The sequence below is a fragment of the Fusarium coffeatum genome (assembly GCF_003316985.1).
Source record: "Fusarium coffeatum strain FIESC_28 chromosome Unknown BRIP53273_contig_46, whole genome shotgun sequence".
In the NCBI taxonomy this organism is placed as follows: Eukaryota; Fungi; Ascomycota; class Sordariomycetes; order Hypocreales; family Nectriaceae; genus Fusarium; species Fusarium coffeatum.
The window spans coordinates 52,620-71,382 of record NW_022157843.1 but is presented as its reverse complement, the minus strand read 5'-3'; the positions used below and the strand labels follow the sequence as shown (position 1 = coordinate 71,382).

Genomic DNA, 18,763 nt, shown 5'->3' with positions numbered 1-18,763 from the left:
AGTTCAATCACCCTACGTGGGTTTGGAGCATCTTTTGGGCAATTTTATCTTGCCTCGCTACGCCTTGCAACAATTATTCTGTCCACCACCTGCCAACACACCTCCAAACCATCTGCAAAGTACCGCAATTGGACAAAGTCACGATGTCAGCACGGTACGCAAACCCCAAATCTACCTCCAAGTCTTCACTCTGATAGTTAACACTCAAAGTCGCCGCGCACTGTGATAATGAGGGGTCTTGAGATTATCGTCGAAAGTTACCACTTAGACCCCGCGAATGTTTCGACATGACGTTGGTCAGCATCATTTGTGTTGAGATGGATGGGAGTATGACGACAGTTTCTAAGAGCTGTACAGCTATATGAAGCTGTCTTCCCCGCGCTCAGAATGTCACTATTCTTTCAGATTTACAAGAACTAAAATACTACACCAAGATCTACAAGATATAACAAGACTATACACTAAACAAAATCACCATGCCCGAGAGACGTCAATCTCATCCAAAAGCACCGACCGGTCTCAATGATGAGACGGCCGTGGAAACGCACGATCTCATTCATAACGCCGAGGTAGAGGAACAAAAGGTAACACACCGAAGCTCCTTAATGACATATAACTAATTGATAATAGATGCACGGCAAAGACGCTCTGACTCAAGAGGACGTCGGTGTCGAAGACAGCGGCAACCAGAAGGGCGAGTCGGCAATGGACAAGGTTAAAGGGGCGTTGAACTTGGGAAAATAAGTGTCGCGCAATAATACGACGTAGTAATATGGTACTGTCTGGGAGAAAAGGTGTTTGTTTGGGTCGGATGTTGGCGTCGATACCAGATTGTCACATTGATTGATTGATCTTGTCTGTTCTTATCTCTTAATAATAGGTAATTCTCCAAAGTATATTGAAACAAGCATTAAACGAAACAGAAGGGTATCTTGACATTAACATCATCCTCCATCTCCATCAAAGAACCACACCAAACAATGCGCCAGGGTATCGCGCAAGAAAGCCGTCTATATGCCAAACACAAGACAAGCAGAGAACAAAACCACCAGCGCCAAAGCGTTCCCACTCGGCTGCTTTACCCCTGCCCCATCCTCATCGCCAGGTTTCCCATCCTTGGCACTGACCTTCTCCCCAGTAGGATATCTAATATTCCACACCGTTTGTCCCTTCAATTCATCAGGAACACCCATCGTATGTTTACACTCCGCTTGGTTCGCAGCAGGATAGTCCAGTTCACATTTCTCATCGTGGCCTAACGTGCAGATCGAGTCGAGGATGTTGTAGAGTACGTAGTTCTCGCCTACCCACGTACTACTATTCCGATCGAGACAGCTCGTGAGGAAGTTCATGCTATTCGCTGCGCTGAGGGGTAGTTTGCTGCCCTTGGTGTTGATGAGCGACTTGCATTTTGATGCGTCGACGTTTTCGTAGGTCATTTCCACAGGACCGCCTGCTGTGGGTTTGTCGGTGGCTGAAGAGCCAGTATAGAGGTAATTCCACGCATCGTAGCTAACATCATGCGCGCCCTGCGATTGATCGATGCGGAGTAAATGAACGGTTCGATCGCCGTATGTGAGGGAAATGCAAATATTGTCGCAATCGATGGCGTTGGGCCAGTAAGCGATTCGGTTGGTGTCGACTTTGCAGCCGAGAACGCCAATGGAGGAGGAGTAGCTGTCGTGGGGAGTCGCCCAGACTGTGCCACTGTTGTCGCGCGCGGTCGCAAATGATACGAGTAGAGAATGGAAGAGCAGCGATTGCTGCAGCAACATTTTGAAGCAAAAGAGTGAATGCGCGGGCTATGGGAAACAATGAGTGACTTGGAGCATTCTTGCGATGCGCCACGCGACAGAAAGTGGAGGAGGGAAATTAAGTGATAAAGTTAGGGGTTCAACTTCTGGAGAAGATGAAGAAATTGGAGCTTGGCCCTGGAGCGTTACTGTTTGTAGTCTAGTGTTGGTGGAGCTAAGCTTGTTTGGGGATGATGCTGCGAGGAGGGACATGGGTTGTTGCGGTATTGCGATCAGTCGATGCTCGCGATATCTTGCTATCGGGTTTGTCTGAGACATGGAATCCTCCGATGATGATTGATTCCCTTGGACTGTGCGACTAGTAAAAAACGATATTTGGCAAGTTTTGAGTACCCTCGTTCAGGTCTCGGGCTGTATTTTACACCGTACCTATGGTGTCGAAATAAAGCAGCCAAAGGAATGGCCTAACCTGGCATAAAGCGACTCAATTATTTTGTTCACTGTTCTCGGCAGCCTTTAATTCCCAGTAAGCCAGGCGACTGCAGCCTGTCTGTTTAAGCGAACATCATATCTCGCGTTAAAACAAGCCACCTCCACCTCCACATCACGGACCCAAAATAACGTCAGTCTTGGCAGGGCTGAGCGACAAAAACGAGGAATACGACTGGTCACTATGCGCAAATGACATCGACGCCCCAATATTTCTCTTTAGTCTCGCGACATGATCCCTTCTTCAGATTCACTCGTAAGATGTCTTAGCAATGGATGAAAGGTCCTACTGTGGTATGACGGATATATAAGAGCATGTCTTCTGCTCTCCGAGGGTAGGATAAATCAACTGCTCCTCAATCACAGTCACGATGACTTTTCTCTGCCATCTAATCCTTTGCACAGCCCTGTTCCCTCTGGCTTTAGCATCATCTTGCAAATCCCACCCCAGCTCCCCATCATGGCCCTCACCCAAAACATGGTCCCATCTCAACACCACTCTCAACGGTAACCTTATCGCACCAGTCCCTCCAGGAGCAGTATGCCACGCATCTCAACCAAGCTACAACAAGACCAGCTGCCCGGAAGTCGCAAAAGCATGGAAAACATACGACTTCCACACTGACAATCCAGTCTCTCTGATTTATGATCAATATTCTAATTGGACTTGTCTTCCTGACATGGACTACCCATGTAGTGGAGAGGGTTATCCTGCTTATGTGATTAATGTGGCAAAGGCGGATGATGTCAAAGTTGGGGTTGACTTTGGTAAGTACTTCCATACTCTACATGTCGTAAGACAATACTAATGGCATGCAGCACGGAAGCACAATATCAGACTCATCGTCAAAAACACAGGCCACGACTACATGGGCCGCTCCGTCGCACTAGGTTCCCTATCCCTCTGGATCCATCATCTCAAATCAATAACCTACCACAAGAAGCACTTCAAACTCTACAACTCAAAGACTACTATCAAAGGCGATGCCGTAACTGCAGGCGCCGGAGCTCAGATGTACGATGTTTATACTTATCTGGACAAATACAAGCGCGTTGTCGTTGGCGGTGGTGGAAAGTCTGTTGGTCTAGGAGGATACGTTACTGGTGGCGGTCATTCACTTTTGTCGCCGAGGTTTGGGCTGGCTGTTGATCAGGTTCTTCAGATGGAGGTTGTTACCCCTAGTGGGAGGATCCTGACTATTAATGAGGATAACCATCCTGATTTATTCTGGGCTATGAGAGGAGTAAGTAAAGTCCCATCCTCTGAGTTGTATAGTGCTGATGGATCCTAGGGCGGCGGTTCAACCTTTGGTGTCATCACTTCAATAACCCTCAAAGTCTACCCAACACCCAAGATATCCGCATCAACCTTCACAATCGGTACATCTGCAGATGCACCATTCAAATACGATCTCCTAGCCTATATCCTCTCCCAGTTCCCCTCTCTCGCAGACGCAGGTCTATCGGGCTACTCGTCCCTCAGTCCTCGAACACCCAACCCTGCTGGGGGCGAACCGAAGGAAGTAGCAGGTATATCCGGCATCCTTACAGCACAAGACGTCAAGGATTCGAACTATATCCAGAAACTCTTCAAGCCTATCAACGAAACTCTGCAGAAGCGATGGCCGGGGATGGTGCAGTTCACAGCTACGCAAGAGAAGTATTCTTCTTTCTTGAAGTGGTATGACGTTTATTTTGATCAAGGTGCTGCGGGTCAGACGAACTATATCGTTTCGAGGCTTTTGACGAAGGATGCTCTTGAGGATGACGAAGGGGAGTTGAGTCATGCGTTGGAGGAAGGGTGTAAGCCTTCTGGTGGGATGGTCGTGCATTTGGTTTCGGGCAAGGGAGTGAGGGATGCGAAGCCTAGAGGAGGAAGCTTATCGGTGAATCCGGGTTGGAGGGAAACTTATGTTCATGCTCGTAAGTGATCTTCGCATTGTTCAATGGGGACTAGGCTGACTTTTATGGTGGCAGTGGCTGGACATACTTTCGAACCATTCAACGCAACTGCCAAGGAAGAAGCTACTCAGAGCCTGATCGAGACTTGGGAACCGTTCCGAAAGCTATCGCCCGACGCAGGCGCTTACATCAACGAGGTGCATCTCACCAATCTTCTTAACGAAACTCTATTAACTCCTCATAGGCGCTTCCTTTTGAGCCAGATTGGCAGCACACCTTCTGGGGCGACAATTACGAAAGACTCATTTCTATCAAGAAGAAGGTCGATCCACACGATGTGTTTTGGTGTTTTCCTTGTGTCGGAAGTGAGAAGTGGGAGCAAACTGTTGATGGCCGTATTTGCAAAGTCAACTAAGGACTCGACAATAGGTTTCAGACTCAGCACGGACAATGCTTCCTATTCCATCGAACTTGAACTGTTGTGAATGATATTTGGAATGTCAATTGTATGCTAGAAACTGGTAGTTGATTCACATGAAACGATCTCTCGAGCCTTCATCCCTTCACAAGTACTGTCGTGAGGTTGTCTCAAACTTTCGGTTCACAAATGGCAATCCAAGGCGAAATGACACCTATAGGCATTAGTTCCGCTCCAATCACAGATATTATCAAACTTACTGCTGAGAAATAGTCGTCCAGTCTTCACATCATGAACAACAGTCGTAGCAACCGGCAAAATCTCTCCCATCCCATCCTCAAGAACCTTCTCAACCTTCCACTCCTCTTCTCCCTTGCTGACCTTCAACACAGCAGCAGGCGCACTGAAACCATACGGATCCTTGTAAGCTTCAAAGATCGCGATACCCTTCGGAAACGCGGCGATCCAGATATCGCCGTTTTCATCAACAGATGCATTATCGAGAGCGTAGTCGAGGTTTATCTCGGCGGTCTTGTTGAGATCGTGGGAGGGGAGGATGTTGTAGATTGTCAGGACGCCGGTTATACTGTCTGGTAGGTAGAGTGTGTTGTCGTGGATGGCTAGACCGTTGGGGAAGTGGAGGTTGCTGGATACCTCTTTGCAAGGTTCAGATGGGGGGCAGGAGTTGATATTGGCATAGCCTAGGATGGGTGAGAGATGATGGCGCTACAGAATTAGCTATCCGCTCATGCGATTCGATGTGGTGACTTACCCAGCCCGTCTTGTGAGGCCCGTGATCATTCGTGACATAGACGGTCCCATCCTCCATGGTAGCAACACGGTTCGGCGTAGCAATACCCTTATCAGCATAAGTCTTAACATGCTTCATCTCGCTCATTCCAGCACCCGTCGTAAACCGCTCGATCGTGGTGTTGCCGCCCTGGACGTACTGATCCACAAGCTTTCCAGTCTCATCAACAGAAGGTCTCATGTTGGTAATCAAAATATCGATACTTCCATCCGCGTGATCGATGCCTGTGAAACCAGCAACGTTGATGAGTCCATCTCCAGAGGTACCAGGCCATACCGGTGTTTTCAAAACCCGTGGCTCAAAGTTATCGCTGTCAAGGTCGAGAACCACGATGGCGTCTTTCTTTGAACGCCCAGACACGTTCAAATGTCCAACACTGTTCAATCATCAGCATTGGCATTAATAGATTTGAGATGGGAAAACTCACTTTGTCATCCACTTCTCCCGCGAAAGAGGATCAGAACACGCAAGAAATAATTGTCGGGTAGATTTTGACAACCACATATCCTCACAAGCCTCCATCCGCGGATTAACAATCTTGCGACACGTGTACGGAAAGTCACTGATCGGCTGCAGTACTTTTCCAACACCGAAAGCGAGCCATACTGCGTCTTTGAGATAAATTTGGAAAAGGACTGCAAGGGCGATAACGGCCGTGAGGCCAATTTTGACGAGTATGTTGACCATTTTGGGAAGCCTTGCAGGTTGAGGAAATAACCAGGAGGGGTATTTGAGAATGAAGTAGGATTTTGGATAAGTCAGCTGATTTTACCCGGTACTTCTGGTGAGAGATTTGGTGGTCCATCGCATTCAAGGGTTGGAGGATTCAATCCTGGCCTGTAGGATTCAGAATGGAGACATATGTACATCCAAATTATCGTACTCGTACTCGTCACAAAATTTTGAGTCGTTAAATAGCTTGCGCTAGTTTCGCGTCCATGCATTTTTACTAGACTATCAGGACGCTTGCCACACTTCTGCAATTAATCAAACCTATCTGCTCAGGGCTGAGAACGCGCAGCTTCAGGATGAGGCCATGCAGGTGGGGAATAAGATGTTAGCTTTAGAAGAGAAGTACGGGTGTTTAGAGAAGAAACATAAAAGCTTAGAGAAGAGGCACAGAATGGAAGCCTAACTGTGATTACATCTACAGGCGTCTACTTCTCAGCTTGCTCAGCAATGCCTGATGTATCGCGCACTTGAGCTGGACACCCAGTCTTGTTCTTTCTGGTCAACACTATCCTCGGCTTCTTTCCCCCACGATCGCCATCATCTGAAGCCTTGCGCTTAGGGCCAGCACCCTCATCCTCATCCTTGATTGCCTGGTCGTCCTCATCCTCATCCTCATCCCCCTTCTTGCCATGGAGCGCGAGTTCCATAGCCGATTTGAACAAGGGAAGAAATTCCTCACGCAGTTGTTCTGGTGTACGGGTGAGATAGTCCTCAACTTGATTGGTAGCGATATCGCTGCCGAAAAACTTGTTGAAAAGAATACAGCCTTGCACGAGAACATGCGAGTTGTCCGCCCAGAAATCTTGATCCTGCTGCTGGTTGATTATGAGACGCGCAGCCATTGAAAAAACATGGCCGAGACTCGCTGTGACTTCGCTATGGTAGCTGAAGGCAATATCACTGTCTTCCTGGGCGATCCAAGCATACCGGTTGAATGGTTGATGAAAGACTGTCTTGGCAAGCTCACTCCAGCAGATCTCGGTTATGACTGGAATGTCATATACCCACTGAGGAAGAGCATTAGTGGCAGCGACCAAGCCGCCCTGAGCCCACTCAACAATGAAATCCCTCTCCATCTGGTCATGATAGCTGTTTTTTACCTTGAGAATATGGATGGTGGCCTCTGGATGGTCATGTTTCGCACAAATCTCGACCATTCTCTTGGGGTCCGGAAACCAGCCCATGACCAAAACCTCATCGCAGGAGCTGTACATGGCCTCTTTGATCGGGGTATTCACGTTGGCCACGAATAGGTCCAGGTCAGACTTTGGGTCATTCCACTCCGCCACAATTTTATCCCTGTCTGCATCGGTATGCGAAGAGTGATAAGTGACAGCAACAAAGCCAGCCATGGTGAACAATCCCACAACCACGCTGGTGATATGTTAGCCGATTTGACCTGAGCGTTGGAATAAGCATGAGTACTTACCACTGAATCCAAGGATCATCGACATAAATCAGCAGCTTTTTGCCAACATTTTCGATTGCCAGATCCAAAGCACGTGTCATGATCGGACTGTACTGGCAGAGCCAGCGGAGGGAGGCCGAGCGATCTTTAGGAAAAACTATTCTTTCTTTATCGCCCTTGAATTGACGATAAAGCAGTTGGAGGCCACAGCTGGAAAGCATCCTGACATGATCAACACCAGCCGAGTCTAACTTTAGGGTTGTCGCCGCGTTTTCGATGCCTTGTAGCCGATAAATCGTTTGCAGCATATGAACTGTTTTCCTCGCCTCGGCAACGCCATGGCGAAAGGCTTTGGCGTCATCAAGATTGAGAATTGCACAGTTGCGCCAATCAAAGGATATAAGCATTCCCTTCCGCTGCTCATCAAAGCCCTCACTTTCTTGCTGTGCCAGGAAGTGTTTCTTGATTTGTTGTTCAACAGCGGATTGCAGATGTAATGGCCATTTTTGACTGAAGTTGCATTCTTCGACAATGATGGTTGCTGGGTGTTTCTCGAATGACATGTGGGTCACCGTATCTCGATACCTGGCTAGACGCGCGTCAAAATCTGGTTGTTGGTGGTGTCTCTTTAAAGTGACCACCAGTGCCTGGAGACCTCCGGGCGACAATCGACGCGGTTCAGGTTCATCAAGTATCTTGAGACTTTCGGGGATCGTTCTTGCGGGGCAGGTCGTCACAATAGACTCCAGTATCTTGGTATTGATATCAACTGCCTCAAGTCCGGTGATTGGACTCGTATCTTCTGTTGGCTCCGTGATAGAGACGTCATGGCCAAGACCCTCCGAGATGCTTTCTCTTTCGGTGGGAACTGGTGCTTCGGTATGAACCGGTGCTTCGGTATGGAACAGTCCTTCGTTACGAACTGGCTCGCTATGATTCCGAGGTTGCAGGTCAGCACTAACAGGGCCAGCATTGGCATCGGGGGTAGAGTATCCCGGAAACTGAACACCGTTAAACGTGTCATATTTGTGCACCTTGCCGATCCAGGGTCTTCCAATTTCGTCCATTCGGCGGTTCATCATGAAATAGAAGAGCAAGATTGCTCGATGGAGATCTTCCATTGAAAAGAGACCTGCAACGTTCTTTTCAATGCCCCCTCCAATGTTGTCAGGACTTGGAAAGCGATGAGCGTAATGGGGCCCATCACGTGAATAGATGCGATTCGGTATTCGATCCTGGGGGGCAAACAACAAGATCTGAACAGCATGTGATAGGACGAATGCCCGCAATGCATACCTTCTCCGCTCCTTTGGAGGCCAGACATGCGAAAAGTGTTCTGGGAGAACCCGAATGAAGGTGGGCTTGGGGCAAAGCGTAACGACTTGGTTCACGAAATCGCGAACAGTCATGTCATTCTTCTCACCTAGTCTTCCCGCATAGCTGGTGAGGAGTGTGGGTGCACTGAGCATCGAAAAGTCTGAGCCGAAGTCGTAGATAGAACGCCCTTCTCCGCGAGAAGGAATGAGAGAACCACATCTCATGAAGTTTTGAAACTCGAGCTCGGCTCCCTTAGCTTTATCGTTGATTTGCTAAACCAACGAGGAAGGCAGGTTTCCATCATCTGCATCAGAGCAGTTCCGACGATAGTTGGACGCGAGAAGGGCAGCCTCGTGAACGATTTCTGACACTGTCGAAAAGCTTTCAGCATGACATCTCATAGGAGTAAGGATTGATAAGCACTTACCGATAGTGTCAGCGTAAGCGGTAATCTCCTCATTACCGCTAAATCCGCAATATTGTGCCAGAAAGTGTGCTTTGCGCCCCCATTTGATGGCACGGCACTGGATATCGTGCCATGCATAGTTAATTAGAACTCCCAGCTCTTTCTGCTGTTGGATGTTTTGCATCACTATGTTGCTTAACTTTTCAGGCTGAGTCTCATGGTGAGCAACGGGAGTAAAGAAGCTGAAGATCGTATGGTTTTTGTACAGGCAGGGCAAGGAACGCTCTGAAAATCGGGGGTTGTTTTCGAAGATGTGCACCACACTCATGAAGTCGTGATGCTGCGCGTCCAACACCTTGTCCTCATTTCGGATACGATCACTCGATTTATTCGGTGGCATGATGATTGAATGTTGTTTCTTGGTGTCAGAGTGGAGATATCGATTTTCACAATTCCAAGTCCTCGGAGTGTTGTTGTGGTGCGGCTCTGGTGGGTGGGGCCGGCGGTCGGTCAATAGGTACTTCCGAACGGTGAATCCAGCCGGATGATCTAGAATCACATGATCAGTTGTAGCTGCCTTGAAAGATGGTAATACAAGCTGAAGTTGCGGTGCTGTTGCCTGGTTTGGAGTGTTGAGATTGGGGTTACTGCTCAGGGGTGAGACTGTAGAGATCGCCCATCTGCAACACCACAACCTAACACACGATAAGCTCCAATATATGAAGCTAACATTATAAAACCCTCAGTCTGAGTTGTTTACTGCCATACCTTCGCTGCGTTGGCTGGGGTTGCGACTCTGCACAAGGGTAGAAGCCACCACAGTCGAAGAGTACGGTGCTGACAGCCAAGTTTCATTAACGCGTCAAACTGACCTGAGGGATCACCAACAAAGTCAGATCCCAACCTTTATCTGCAGATGGGGTAAGCTTTTTCTGAAACATTTACACTCTCATTAAACTAACATAACTCGTCTCCTTACACAGAAAGACGTTATTCTCACTGACCATCACATTAGACTAATCACGGTATTGTCGTACACGCCCATCAGACATCGGAACACTCCTGGGTGATAGCTCCCGGAGCCAAGAGCGAAGCGACTCAATATCCCATATCTCCCCAGCATCAGCCAGCTCCCACAGATTCTCAAAATGACTTGCTCGTTCGATCTTACAGGAATAGTTAGAACCACAGTCCGATAAGGCCCTAATACCATCCAAGTCCATCTGAGCATGTGTAGAGAATGGCTTCACAATATCATCGAGTGTCTCTGGGAAACACATGATCGCTTTGCCAAGCCTTCTTCGTCTGAAAGAGGTGAAATCCTCTCCTACTTCATTTCTCAACCTCGACATAAATTGCTCTTTAACATCGCGAAGAGTAGCTCGGAAAGCTTCCTTGTTATTGCGGTGATAGTGCAGACCGTCGGCTTGACTCAAGAGAATACGTAGAGGACGCTTATCGTCGTGATCGAGGAGCAATCTAACAGCTATGCGCAGAGTATTTTCAGTTGCCTGCGAACGGATACGTCCCATGGGAATGACAATGATGACGACCGCAAACAGCTCTTGGTAAACCTCGGCCATGTACTTGATTTGTGGGATCTGGTCATCGAACCCAGGACTCTCAAGGAAGCTGGCGCTCAGCTGGCTTGCGTTGTAGGACTGGATACCCAGAGTTCTGCAGAGACTGCGAGATCTTGGCTTGAAAAGGTCTTTGGGTGCACCAGTGAGGACCGTAAGCATTTGACTCTTTCCAGCTTCCATGGAACCCTGAACCCCAATACAGATCTTGTTCAAAGGCTGCATTCGAAGTTGCGCCACTAGAGCAACTGCGAAGAGCCATTTAGACCAAAAGTAATCTGGTTTGATAGACCAGTGATTCTTCCTGGCATCAGGATAATTCTTAAGCCCCGTTTCGAGCCTGGCTCTCCATTTCTCCAAAGTCTCCTGTGTATGCGAGCTTGGTAGATCCTCCTTTACGTGGTCGAGGAGCATCTTCTCAACCATGTCATCAGGTCTAGCCAGGCTGATTCCAAGAGCGTCGAGGGTGGTAATTAGCACGCCAGAGAAAGACAGGTCCAAATACTCGCTGTGGCGATGGAGGAGGTGATTGATGATACGAGAGCTGCAGTATTGAGCCCAGGAGAAAAGGCTCGGCAGCATGCCCAATGTCACGGAGGCTATTGGACGACCTTCAGTAAAGCTGCAATACCATTCATATGGGGCGTCAAGCTGAGTGATTATGATCAAGTGGCACAGCTGAATGACCCCCATTATGTCTTGAAACTGGGAGATAGCCTGCTCTGTGCGCTTGGATGAATTTGTTGGCCGACGATAAAGGTCCTCACTAAATTTCTCCAGTGCGCGAGCGAAGCTTGGCACATTCGCGAATTTCTGCGCCAGTGTTGGTCTGTTTGCGTTCGTCCACGCCTTGATGGTGGCTTCACCTTTTGTAATTCTTGGGCGTATTTCACTTTCGGACATATCAGTGATAAGCTTCCTAAGAACGCGCGGACAATCGGCGAGAACATCGGAGAGAAGGCCTCCGTCAGAGTCACCCGGGGTGAATTGTCCTGGTATCGAAAAATATAAATCTATATCAGTTTCAAAGTCTCGAGGCCACCGTTTCTTGAGGATGTCAAAGGCGCGTCCCATCTGACTGACAATAAGATGTGGGCTGGCGTCACTGACCAAACTGTCAATGTGGTTCGCCACGAATCTGGCTTTGTCGTCCAGCTCAATAACTTGCTTTGGAGAACGATTATTGGTGGAAGCGTCCTCTGTTTTGAAACCTTTCACCTTGGATGTCTGGGCCACGAGTGCATGTACCATTGCTAAGCGGAGACTTTCGAAGGTATCTGACCGACTGGCTCTATCAAGGCTGAGGTGTCCCATATCGACTTTAATAGCCATTGATCGTCCAAAGACATCACGGAGAATAATAGCTTGTTGAACAGCGATGGCTATTCTGCCGATACGTTCGAACGTATCGTTGTCCTCGATCATGTACCCCAACTCCACTGAAGACTCATTTAGATGGTCAGTTGTAAGTTACAGAGTTGTATATGTATGAGAACTTACTTTGGAATGATCCTTGGGGTGAAGGAGATAGTTAATGGATGAGAAAGGAATATCCTTTTCATTGTATTTGAAAAATGCCCCTTCCAGAAGATAATGGATGATAGCGGTATCGACAGCCAAGGATATAGTGAGACGGTCGATATCTACCACACAGGAACAATTCATAACTGTGTCAGGCATCGGAAGTATAAGAGAGGGGATTTCATTGAATGACACCCCACGATGGTTCTCTGGAAGAACATCTTGGGGTAGTTTTGCGCCGATAGAGCTCTTGACACAGTGATAATAGTGTGACATCTTGTAGCACTCGCCGAAATCTCGTGCAACAGGGATCTGCGGAAGGTCACCGACAGTTAATATCTGAAGACAACTCTGTATTCCTGGACACTCGGTGGAAATGGAATATATGCAGCCAAAGTGACAGAACTTTCCTGACTTTGTTCTCGGGGAGTTGGAGTCCTGTTCAAACCTCCTCGATGCGTCGTTCAGTACAAAAGGCACATAATCATGAGGATTGATGACGTGATGAAAGTTCTTGCTGACATGTATTTTCCACGAGGCCGTGGTCCCTTGAGGCTCATTGAAATGGCAAGGGGCTGACCCGAATGTAATGACAGAAATGCCATTCATTCCCTCTTGCCATATATTAGGAATAGATTGGTGGTCAGATATGGAAAGAAAAGGCGAAGCGGTTGCTAAAGCGCCCCTTCGAGGCAGTCAGCATCATGTGTGATTCAGGTTCGAATCTTTTCTTGCAGTCTTACCCAAAGCTGTGACCGCAAACAACCACTTTGTATCGTGTCATGAGCCATTCAACAAGCGGAACAAACTCCAGTCCTCTTTCGATAAGATCTTGATAGAATCGTGAGCCCATACCTCCAGCGGCTTGCGTGCGAACATCAGCGCTGAAATTAGAATCAGTTACATCCCCGGTGCAGCTGAACCCCAAGAAGATCGTTTGCAAGCGATCTGACCATGCAATGAGAGGAGGTGTTGGACTAATGCCCGTCTGTTTGTTAATTGGAGCAATAGAGTAGACTGAAGAGATGAGGTCTAACTCTCTGATGAGCTCGAAGTCGTCTCTCAGGTGGAGACATTCATCTAGGTTGCTGCCATTTTCCTGCTCATCGCAAAGATGGCTGACGGCAGCAGCAGCGCAAAAGGTGAACTCCTTGTTCCTCAGCTCAGCACCAGTGAGGCCAGCCTTCTGGTCGTCAAAGTTGATGTAGTCACTGATCAAAGTGTCTGTTGGCTCCATGGTTGCGATAAATGATAGGATGCTGTTCAAGCTGTAGATATGGGGTCTCCAGTTACGGTTTAGGCGACGGTACTGATGCAAGCCATGAAGGCGAATGGGGCGATTGTCCTCCAGGTAAACAAACCCGATCCGAAACGAGGCTCCGAAGTTTGTTGCAGTCCTGTATGGCAGCCTCAGGCCGTAAGCGCCCAGCGATGCCGCCCATAGGTCGTGTGGCAGGTTGAAAAGCCACAGCGGCTGTCTTCATGCATGAAACCAATGTTGGAGAGACGCATCTTCTTACTTACGCCTGATACGGTTGGCATAAGGTCTCCAATCAGTGATCAAAAATGCGCTGCTTGGTTGAGTACGCCTTTGCGGATGGCCTATATAGATATGTTATCAAGAGCTGAATAGTACAAGTCTGATACAACTGATACTTCGACTGGAGATTGTCAAAGGTAAAGGGTTAGCCCGCACATGCTGCTAGGTTCTGGGATATTGAGCAAAGCGGACCATCCAGAAATGTGAGAGAGGCGATTGATAACACCAATCCAGGCCAACAGAAATGGCTGCTTTGCAGTTGGGCATGACCACATGCAGGAGGTCCCGACCTAACCTCCCCAGACAAAAGGACAGAGTTGGTGGAGCCTCACAAAATGCATCGCAGGGAAATAGAAGTTGATTGAGAAAGCAAAAATGACTCGACGTGAGTGATTGTTGAGAACAAAGTAGTGGACGGCAGCTAGTTGGAGACACCTTCTTCCACTTGCGCCAACAAGATGCAGGAGACATGGAGCGCAAGGCTCTTTCCTCTCACGGTCAAAAGACAATTGAGCAGACATCAAGACGCAACACAAAGCACAAAGACACAAGACAAATCATGAATAATCATCCAATTAAATAAAGAAGTGTAATAACAAATAAAAGTAAATTTAATCCCATATCTACAAAAGTACCCAAAAACATTTATACGTTCTAAAATAAACGGCCATAGCCAAGAAAGTATTTAACTAACCCACACATCTATAGCACTGCAACAACAGCACCAAGAACAACAGCCGCAACAACGGGAACGTTCCAGCTGGAAGCTCCGCTGATGGCAACGGGTGTGCCCGTGGGAGCCTCGGGCTGTGGTGTACCCGTGGGCTTCACCACTGTTGCGATGTTGCTTGTGGGGATGATGGGGAAGACGTTTGTCGGGCGGTAAGTGTGGAGTTCCTCAAGGGGGTTGGGCTTGGGGGCGTCGCCGCCATGGGGAGAGTCAGGCTCAGGGGACTCGTCGCCGTGTTCGGGTGAATCAGGCTTGGGAGCTTCACCTGTAGGTTGGGGATGAGCGTTGGTGGGATGGACACCGGTAGGCTTGCTAGAGTCACCGGTGTGATGGCCGCCGGGAACCTTGGTGAAGCCCTCACCGAGAGGACCGCAGGTAGAGCAGTAGCCAGGAACAGGAGTGGGCTTGGGAGCCTTGACGACATTGGTGACGGTGATGGTGCGGTAACCCTTAGTGGTAGCCTCCGTGCAGCCAAAGTTGCCGTTACCACACTGGATAGCCTCGGGGATAGTGAAGATGCCAGTGGGTTCAGCGCCTCCGCCTTGGGTGTTGTGCACGATCTCGGTAACGACGCTGGTGTCGCAAGCGTCCTTTCCGGAACATGAGGTGATGGTGTGCATGTTGGTGGCGGTGACGTAGGAAGTAAGAGGACCGTTGGTGGGATGAGGAGCAACAGCCTTGTCGGTGGGAGAACCGTCGGCGCTGGGGCAGAAGGTTGTGAGAGAGGTGATGGTCTCGGTGGTGACTTGGCCGACGGGGCAGTTGGTGACGCTGGGAGGGCATGCAGTAACGGTGTAGACCATGCTGGTCACGACAGTGGAGGTGACGGTGGTAGAAGGAGCAGAGTCAGAGTCAGTGCCGCTGGGCTTGCTGTAATGGGCACCAGAGCCGCTCTTGGTGTAGCTGGGAGGGAGGTCGTAGTCGCCGCCAGTGGGCTTGTAAGATGAGATGACCTTGTCGGTGAAGGCAACGGTGGTGTTGGAGTAACGAGTGGTAGAGAAGTAGACAGTGGTAGTGTCAGAGGGAACCGCCTCAGTAGTAACATCCATGGTAACAGTAGCGGTGACGAACTCGGTATCAGTCTCGACCTCAGTAGTGGCAGTGACAGTCTCCATCTCGGTAGAAGTAGCAGTCTCGATGGCGGAAGTGCTGGTCTCATCAGAACCACACTCACCCTCCAGATCAGGGACAGCATTGGGACCGGTTCCGATAGCGACAAGGTTAGTACCACAGTCCTCGTTGTTAGCGAGCCAGACTTCACGGTTATCCCAGTCGTACACGACGTAAGCAGCGCGGAGGAAAGTGTCACCAAGAACGGGGAACTCGTCGTCCTGGAAGACACCCAGAACACAGCGCTCCTCGTTGTGCCAGATGAAGTCGGCGTAGGGAACCTTGATAGTCTTGCCGGCGAATGTGAAGTCAACAGTACCCTTGATGTCAGCGACAGAGCAGTCGACGTCGACGTAAGCACCGCCGGTCCTCTTAGCAGTAGGGAAGTTGTCGACGATCTTGTTGAAGATGGCGCCGGGCAGCGCGCTTACGGTGTAACCGCTGTCAAGAAGGACGGGCTGGCTACCTCCAGAGAAGACGGCGTCGGTAGAGCCATCTTCTTGCTTGAGGCTGATGGCGTCCAGGTTGACCCAGTATCTGGGATGGTCAGCTATGCAGGGTTTCAGACGACGGGAATAATTACCGGGTGAGGCCATCGGGAGAATCCGCGGCGGGGATAATGGGGAGCTTCTGGAGACGGCCGGTGTACTTCTTGGTGTCGATACCACCGAAGATGACAGCACCTCGGTCGCTGTCAAGTGTGCGGATATCGAGAGACAGAGCACGGCTCTTGATAAGGTTCTGTTTGACCATGCTGTCAATGACCAGAGGATAAGGCGCATCCCAACCGTTCAGGTCAGGACCAGCGCCCATGATGCCAACTCCAGTGAAGGAGCTGTCGTATGCGACACCAAAAACCTGGTTGCGAATGCTCGCCGCTGTACTCAATTAGCCACAATTCCCTCAATTGAGCGCTTATACTCACATCCAATAACAACATGATCGTAACCATAGTTCCAGTACGCATATCCAGTACCGTAGACAACACCACCGGTAGTATTCAAGTCGACAAAAGTGCTGCTCTCTCCGAAATGTCCAAAGTTGGCACAAAATTGAGGCTGCTGAGCCTTTTCGCACACGGGGTTAACCCAGAGCTCAGCAGAGCCAGTATCCAGGTTGACGGTGACTTTGTCGCCGGGGGTTCCCAGGGTAACGTCGATACTGTAGAAGAAACCGTTCTGCTGCGACTCGAGAAGGACTTCGTTTTGTCGCTTGGTGATACCCTTTACGACAGGGCCGCCGGTGCTGACCTTGAGGGGGAAGACAACCATGCCATCTGGGGTGTTGTCGCTAACGGGGACGTTGGGAACGTTGACGGCGGTTGCGATTGCGGGGGCCGCAACGGCGAGGAAAAGAGCGGATAACATCTCTGCAATTGAGATTGTTCTAGATCATAGGAAAGAAAAATAAGAGCAACAAGAAAAAAAGTATAAAAAAAAAATAAGAATGGGAAATAAGCTGGATTTTGTTAACCCGGCGTAGAGAGTGACCGGGGAAACGAAACAATTGGCGATGCCCTCAATAAGATTTATTGAGAGGGTGGAAAAGAAGGGTTGGGATGACGGGAGGAGGAGAAAAAAAGGGAATGGCCGGGCGGGCGGGCTACTGCAGTGGTGTGTTCTATATAAAACACTGACACTGCAGATTGCAGCATGTATTCTGCAAGGTGCATGCAGGGGGGGCTCGAATCAAGTGTGACAGCTTCAATTTCATTCGATAAAAGCCCACTTGGTGTCCCAAGTCTCCCTCTCGGCGCCTCTCGCTAAGGTGCCGTTACTTGGCTTGAAATCTCCCAACGCTCGGGGTGGTTCCTGGCGCTAGGCTTAATATAGATGGTGCGTAGTCTGAGCACCAGAGGTCAAGGTCACGTCAATGGGAAATAAACCTGAGAAGAGAAGTGCATATGTCTCAAACATGGACAATTCTTGCTTCTAGGCAGTATCTAGAATCATCTTTGTTGGGTCTCCTGCCGTGGACTGTGACTCGTAAGTTTGTGCTATACGGGAGACGACGATGAATACGAGGCTCCCCTCATGCATGACAAGTTAGCGGTTACCCTCATTAGGGGCTCCAGGTCAGATGTCAGCAATTAATTGCTAATCCCCTTCAGCTTACGTAGATCCCACTTCCCACCTTCAGCTTTGCTTCTGTTTTAGCGCTCAGGCCGTGCATCAAACGTCAATCCAGGTCGCAGGTTGAGCAAAAATATGGGGATCCCATTGATTTCCCATGTTTTATCCCAGATCTGATCTGTGAGCGACAAAAGGGATCCAATGTTGGACAAGGGTAGACATGCAGTGCAAGGGCGATCACACATGACCTCCTTTGAATCAATCAATCGTCAATTAATTGATCAACCTCCTTGACTCTTCCCGAAACATTGATCATCTATTCGGCTCCCGTCTTTCTTGAGGCAGAGAGGTGAGGCGGTAAAGTGTTTGTACTGTAGTGTTTAATCTCGCTCAATCCTTTTGGCTGCAATTAACCGCTTGGCTGATGTGTTGAGCTGCTGTTGGAGCCGCGATCAATGTTACCCTGTCATTTCCACGTTTGCTTCGCTACACGAGATGTTTTTAGCATGGAGTTGCAACAGCGCACACTTTTGACAAGGATGAATGGCAATTAGCATCTGGTAAGACGGGCTTTGATTGTCATCGATAAGCCATTGGATCTCAACTTAACCACAACACCGGCTTTATCTCGTGACTATTCCCAGTTTCATCAGCACGGCGCTCCCGTTTGTCTAGTGGCTCTACCATGTTTCGTAATTATTAACCACGCATTCAGATCAACCAACGTCTATTCTAACGTCATACAATTGCCAGCACGGTGTGTCGCAACTAACGTGAATTGTTGTTGTACTTTAAAACTCATATTAACCCGCATTTATCTCTCGCATCTTTACCAATTGATGTTGCGAATATGCGAACTCGCAGAAGAAGTGAGGCTGGTGGGAGGTTGGCTACTAAGTTTGACGCCATCACCAAGTCCTGATCATGCGGTAAATGCCGCGCAAGCTCACACGATTCCTACACGAAGGCCACA

The 18,763-nt window shown here is 49.0% G+C and overlaps 7 protein-coding genes across 7 annotated transcripts; 2 read left to right on the top strand and 5 right to left on the bottom strand.

Annotated features, from left to right (window-relative positions):
* Positions 1–476: 476 nt before the first annotated feature.
* Positions 477–744, top strand: FIESC28_02136 (uncharacterized protein; the record flags this gene model as incomplete). The annotated part of the gene is made up of 2 exons (XM_031156286.1): positions 477–584; positions 631–744. The coding sequence occupies 2 exons, from the start codon at positions 477–479 to the stop codon at positions 742–744; spliced, it is 222 nt and encodes a 73-aa protein (XP_031019670.1).
* Positions 745–1,010: 266 nt separating this feature from the next.
* FIESC28_02135 (uncharacterized protein) lies at positions 1,011–1,775 on the bottom strand (the record flags this gene model as incomplete). Its single annotated transcript, XM_031156285.1, has 1 exon — positions 1,011–1,775. The coding sequence occupies one exon, from the start codon at positions 1,773–1,775 to the stop codon at positions 1,011–1,013; it is 765 nt and encodes a 254-aa protein (XP_031019669.1).
* Positions 1,776–2,614: 839 nt separating this feature from the next.
* On the top strand, positions 2,615–4,560 carry FIESC28_02134 (uncharacterized protein; the record flags this gene model as incomplete). Its single annotated transcript, XM_031156284.1, has 5 exons — positions 2,615–3,011; positions 3,063–3,487; positions 3,536–4,166; positions 4,221–4,342; positions 4,390–4,560. 5 exons carry the CDS (start codon positions 2,615–2,617, stop codon positions 4,558–4,560), a joined length of 1,746 nt encoding a protein of 581 aa, XP_031019668.1.
* A 173-nt stretch (positions 4,561–4,733) lies between these two features.
* FIESC28_02133 (uncharacterized protein) lies at positions 4,734–6,061 on the bottom strand (the record flags this gene model as incomplete). Its single annotated transcript, XM_031156283.1, has 4 exons — positions 4,734–4,777; positions 4,824–5,289; positions 5,336–5,750; positions 5,802–6,061. 4 exons carry the CDS (start codon positions 6,059–6,061, stop codon positions 4,734–4,736), a joined length of 1,185 nt encoding a protein of 394 aa, XP_031019667.1.
* Positions 6,062–6,531: 470 nt separating this feature from the next.
* On the bottom strand, positions 6,532–9,637 carry FIESC28_02132 (uncharacterized protein; the record flags this gene model as incomplete). The annotated part of the gene is made up of 3 exons (XM_031156282.1): positions 6,532–7,480; positions 7,536–9,087; positions 9,259–9,637. 3 exons carry the CDS (start codon positions 9,635–9,637, stop codon positions 6,532–6,534), a joined length of 2,880 nt encoding a protein of 959 aa, XP_031019666.1.
* A 616-nt stretch (positions 9,638–10,253) lies between these two features.
* FIESC28_02131 (uncharacterized protein) lies at positions 10,254–13,575 on the bottom strand (the record flags this gene model as incomplete). Its single annotated transcript, XM_031156281.1, has 4 exons — positions 10,254–12,263; positions 12,318–13,023; positions 13,082–13,222; positions 13,292–13,575. The coding sequence occupies 4 exons, from the start codon at positions 13,573–13,575 to the stop codon at positions 10,254–10,256; spliced, it is 3,141 nt and encodes a 1,046-aa protein (XP_031019665.1).
* Positions 13,576–14,580: 1,005 nt separating this feature from the next.
* FIESC28_02130 (uncharacterized protein) lies at positions 14,581–17,085 on the bottom strand (the record flags this gene model as incomplete). The annotated part of the gene is made up of 3 exons (XM_031156280.1): positions 14,581–16,255; positions 16,302–16,596; positions 16,644–17,085. 3 exons carry the CDS (start codon positions 17,083–17,085, stop codon positions 14,581–14,583), a joined length of 2,412 nt encoding a protein of 803 aa, XP_031019664.1.
* Positions 17,086–18,763: the final 1,678 nt, after the last annotated feature.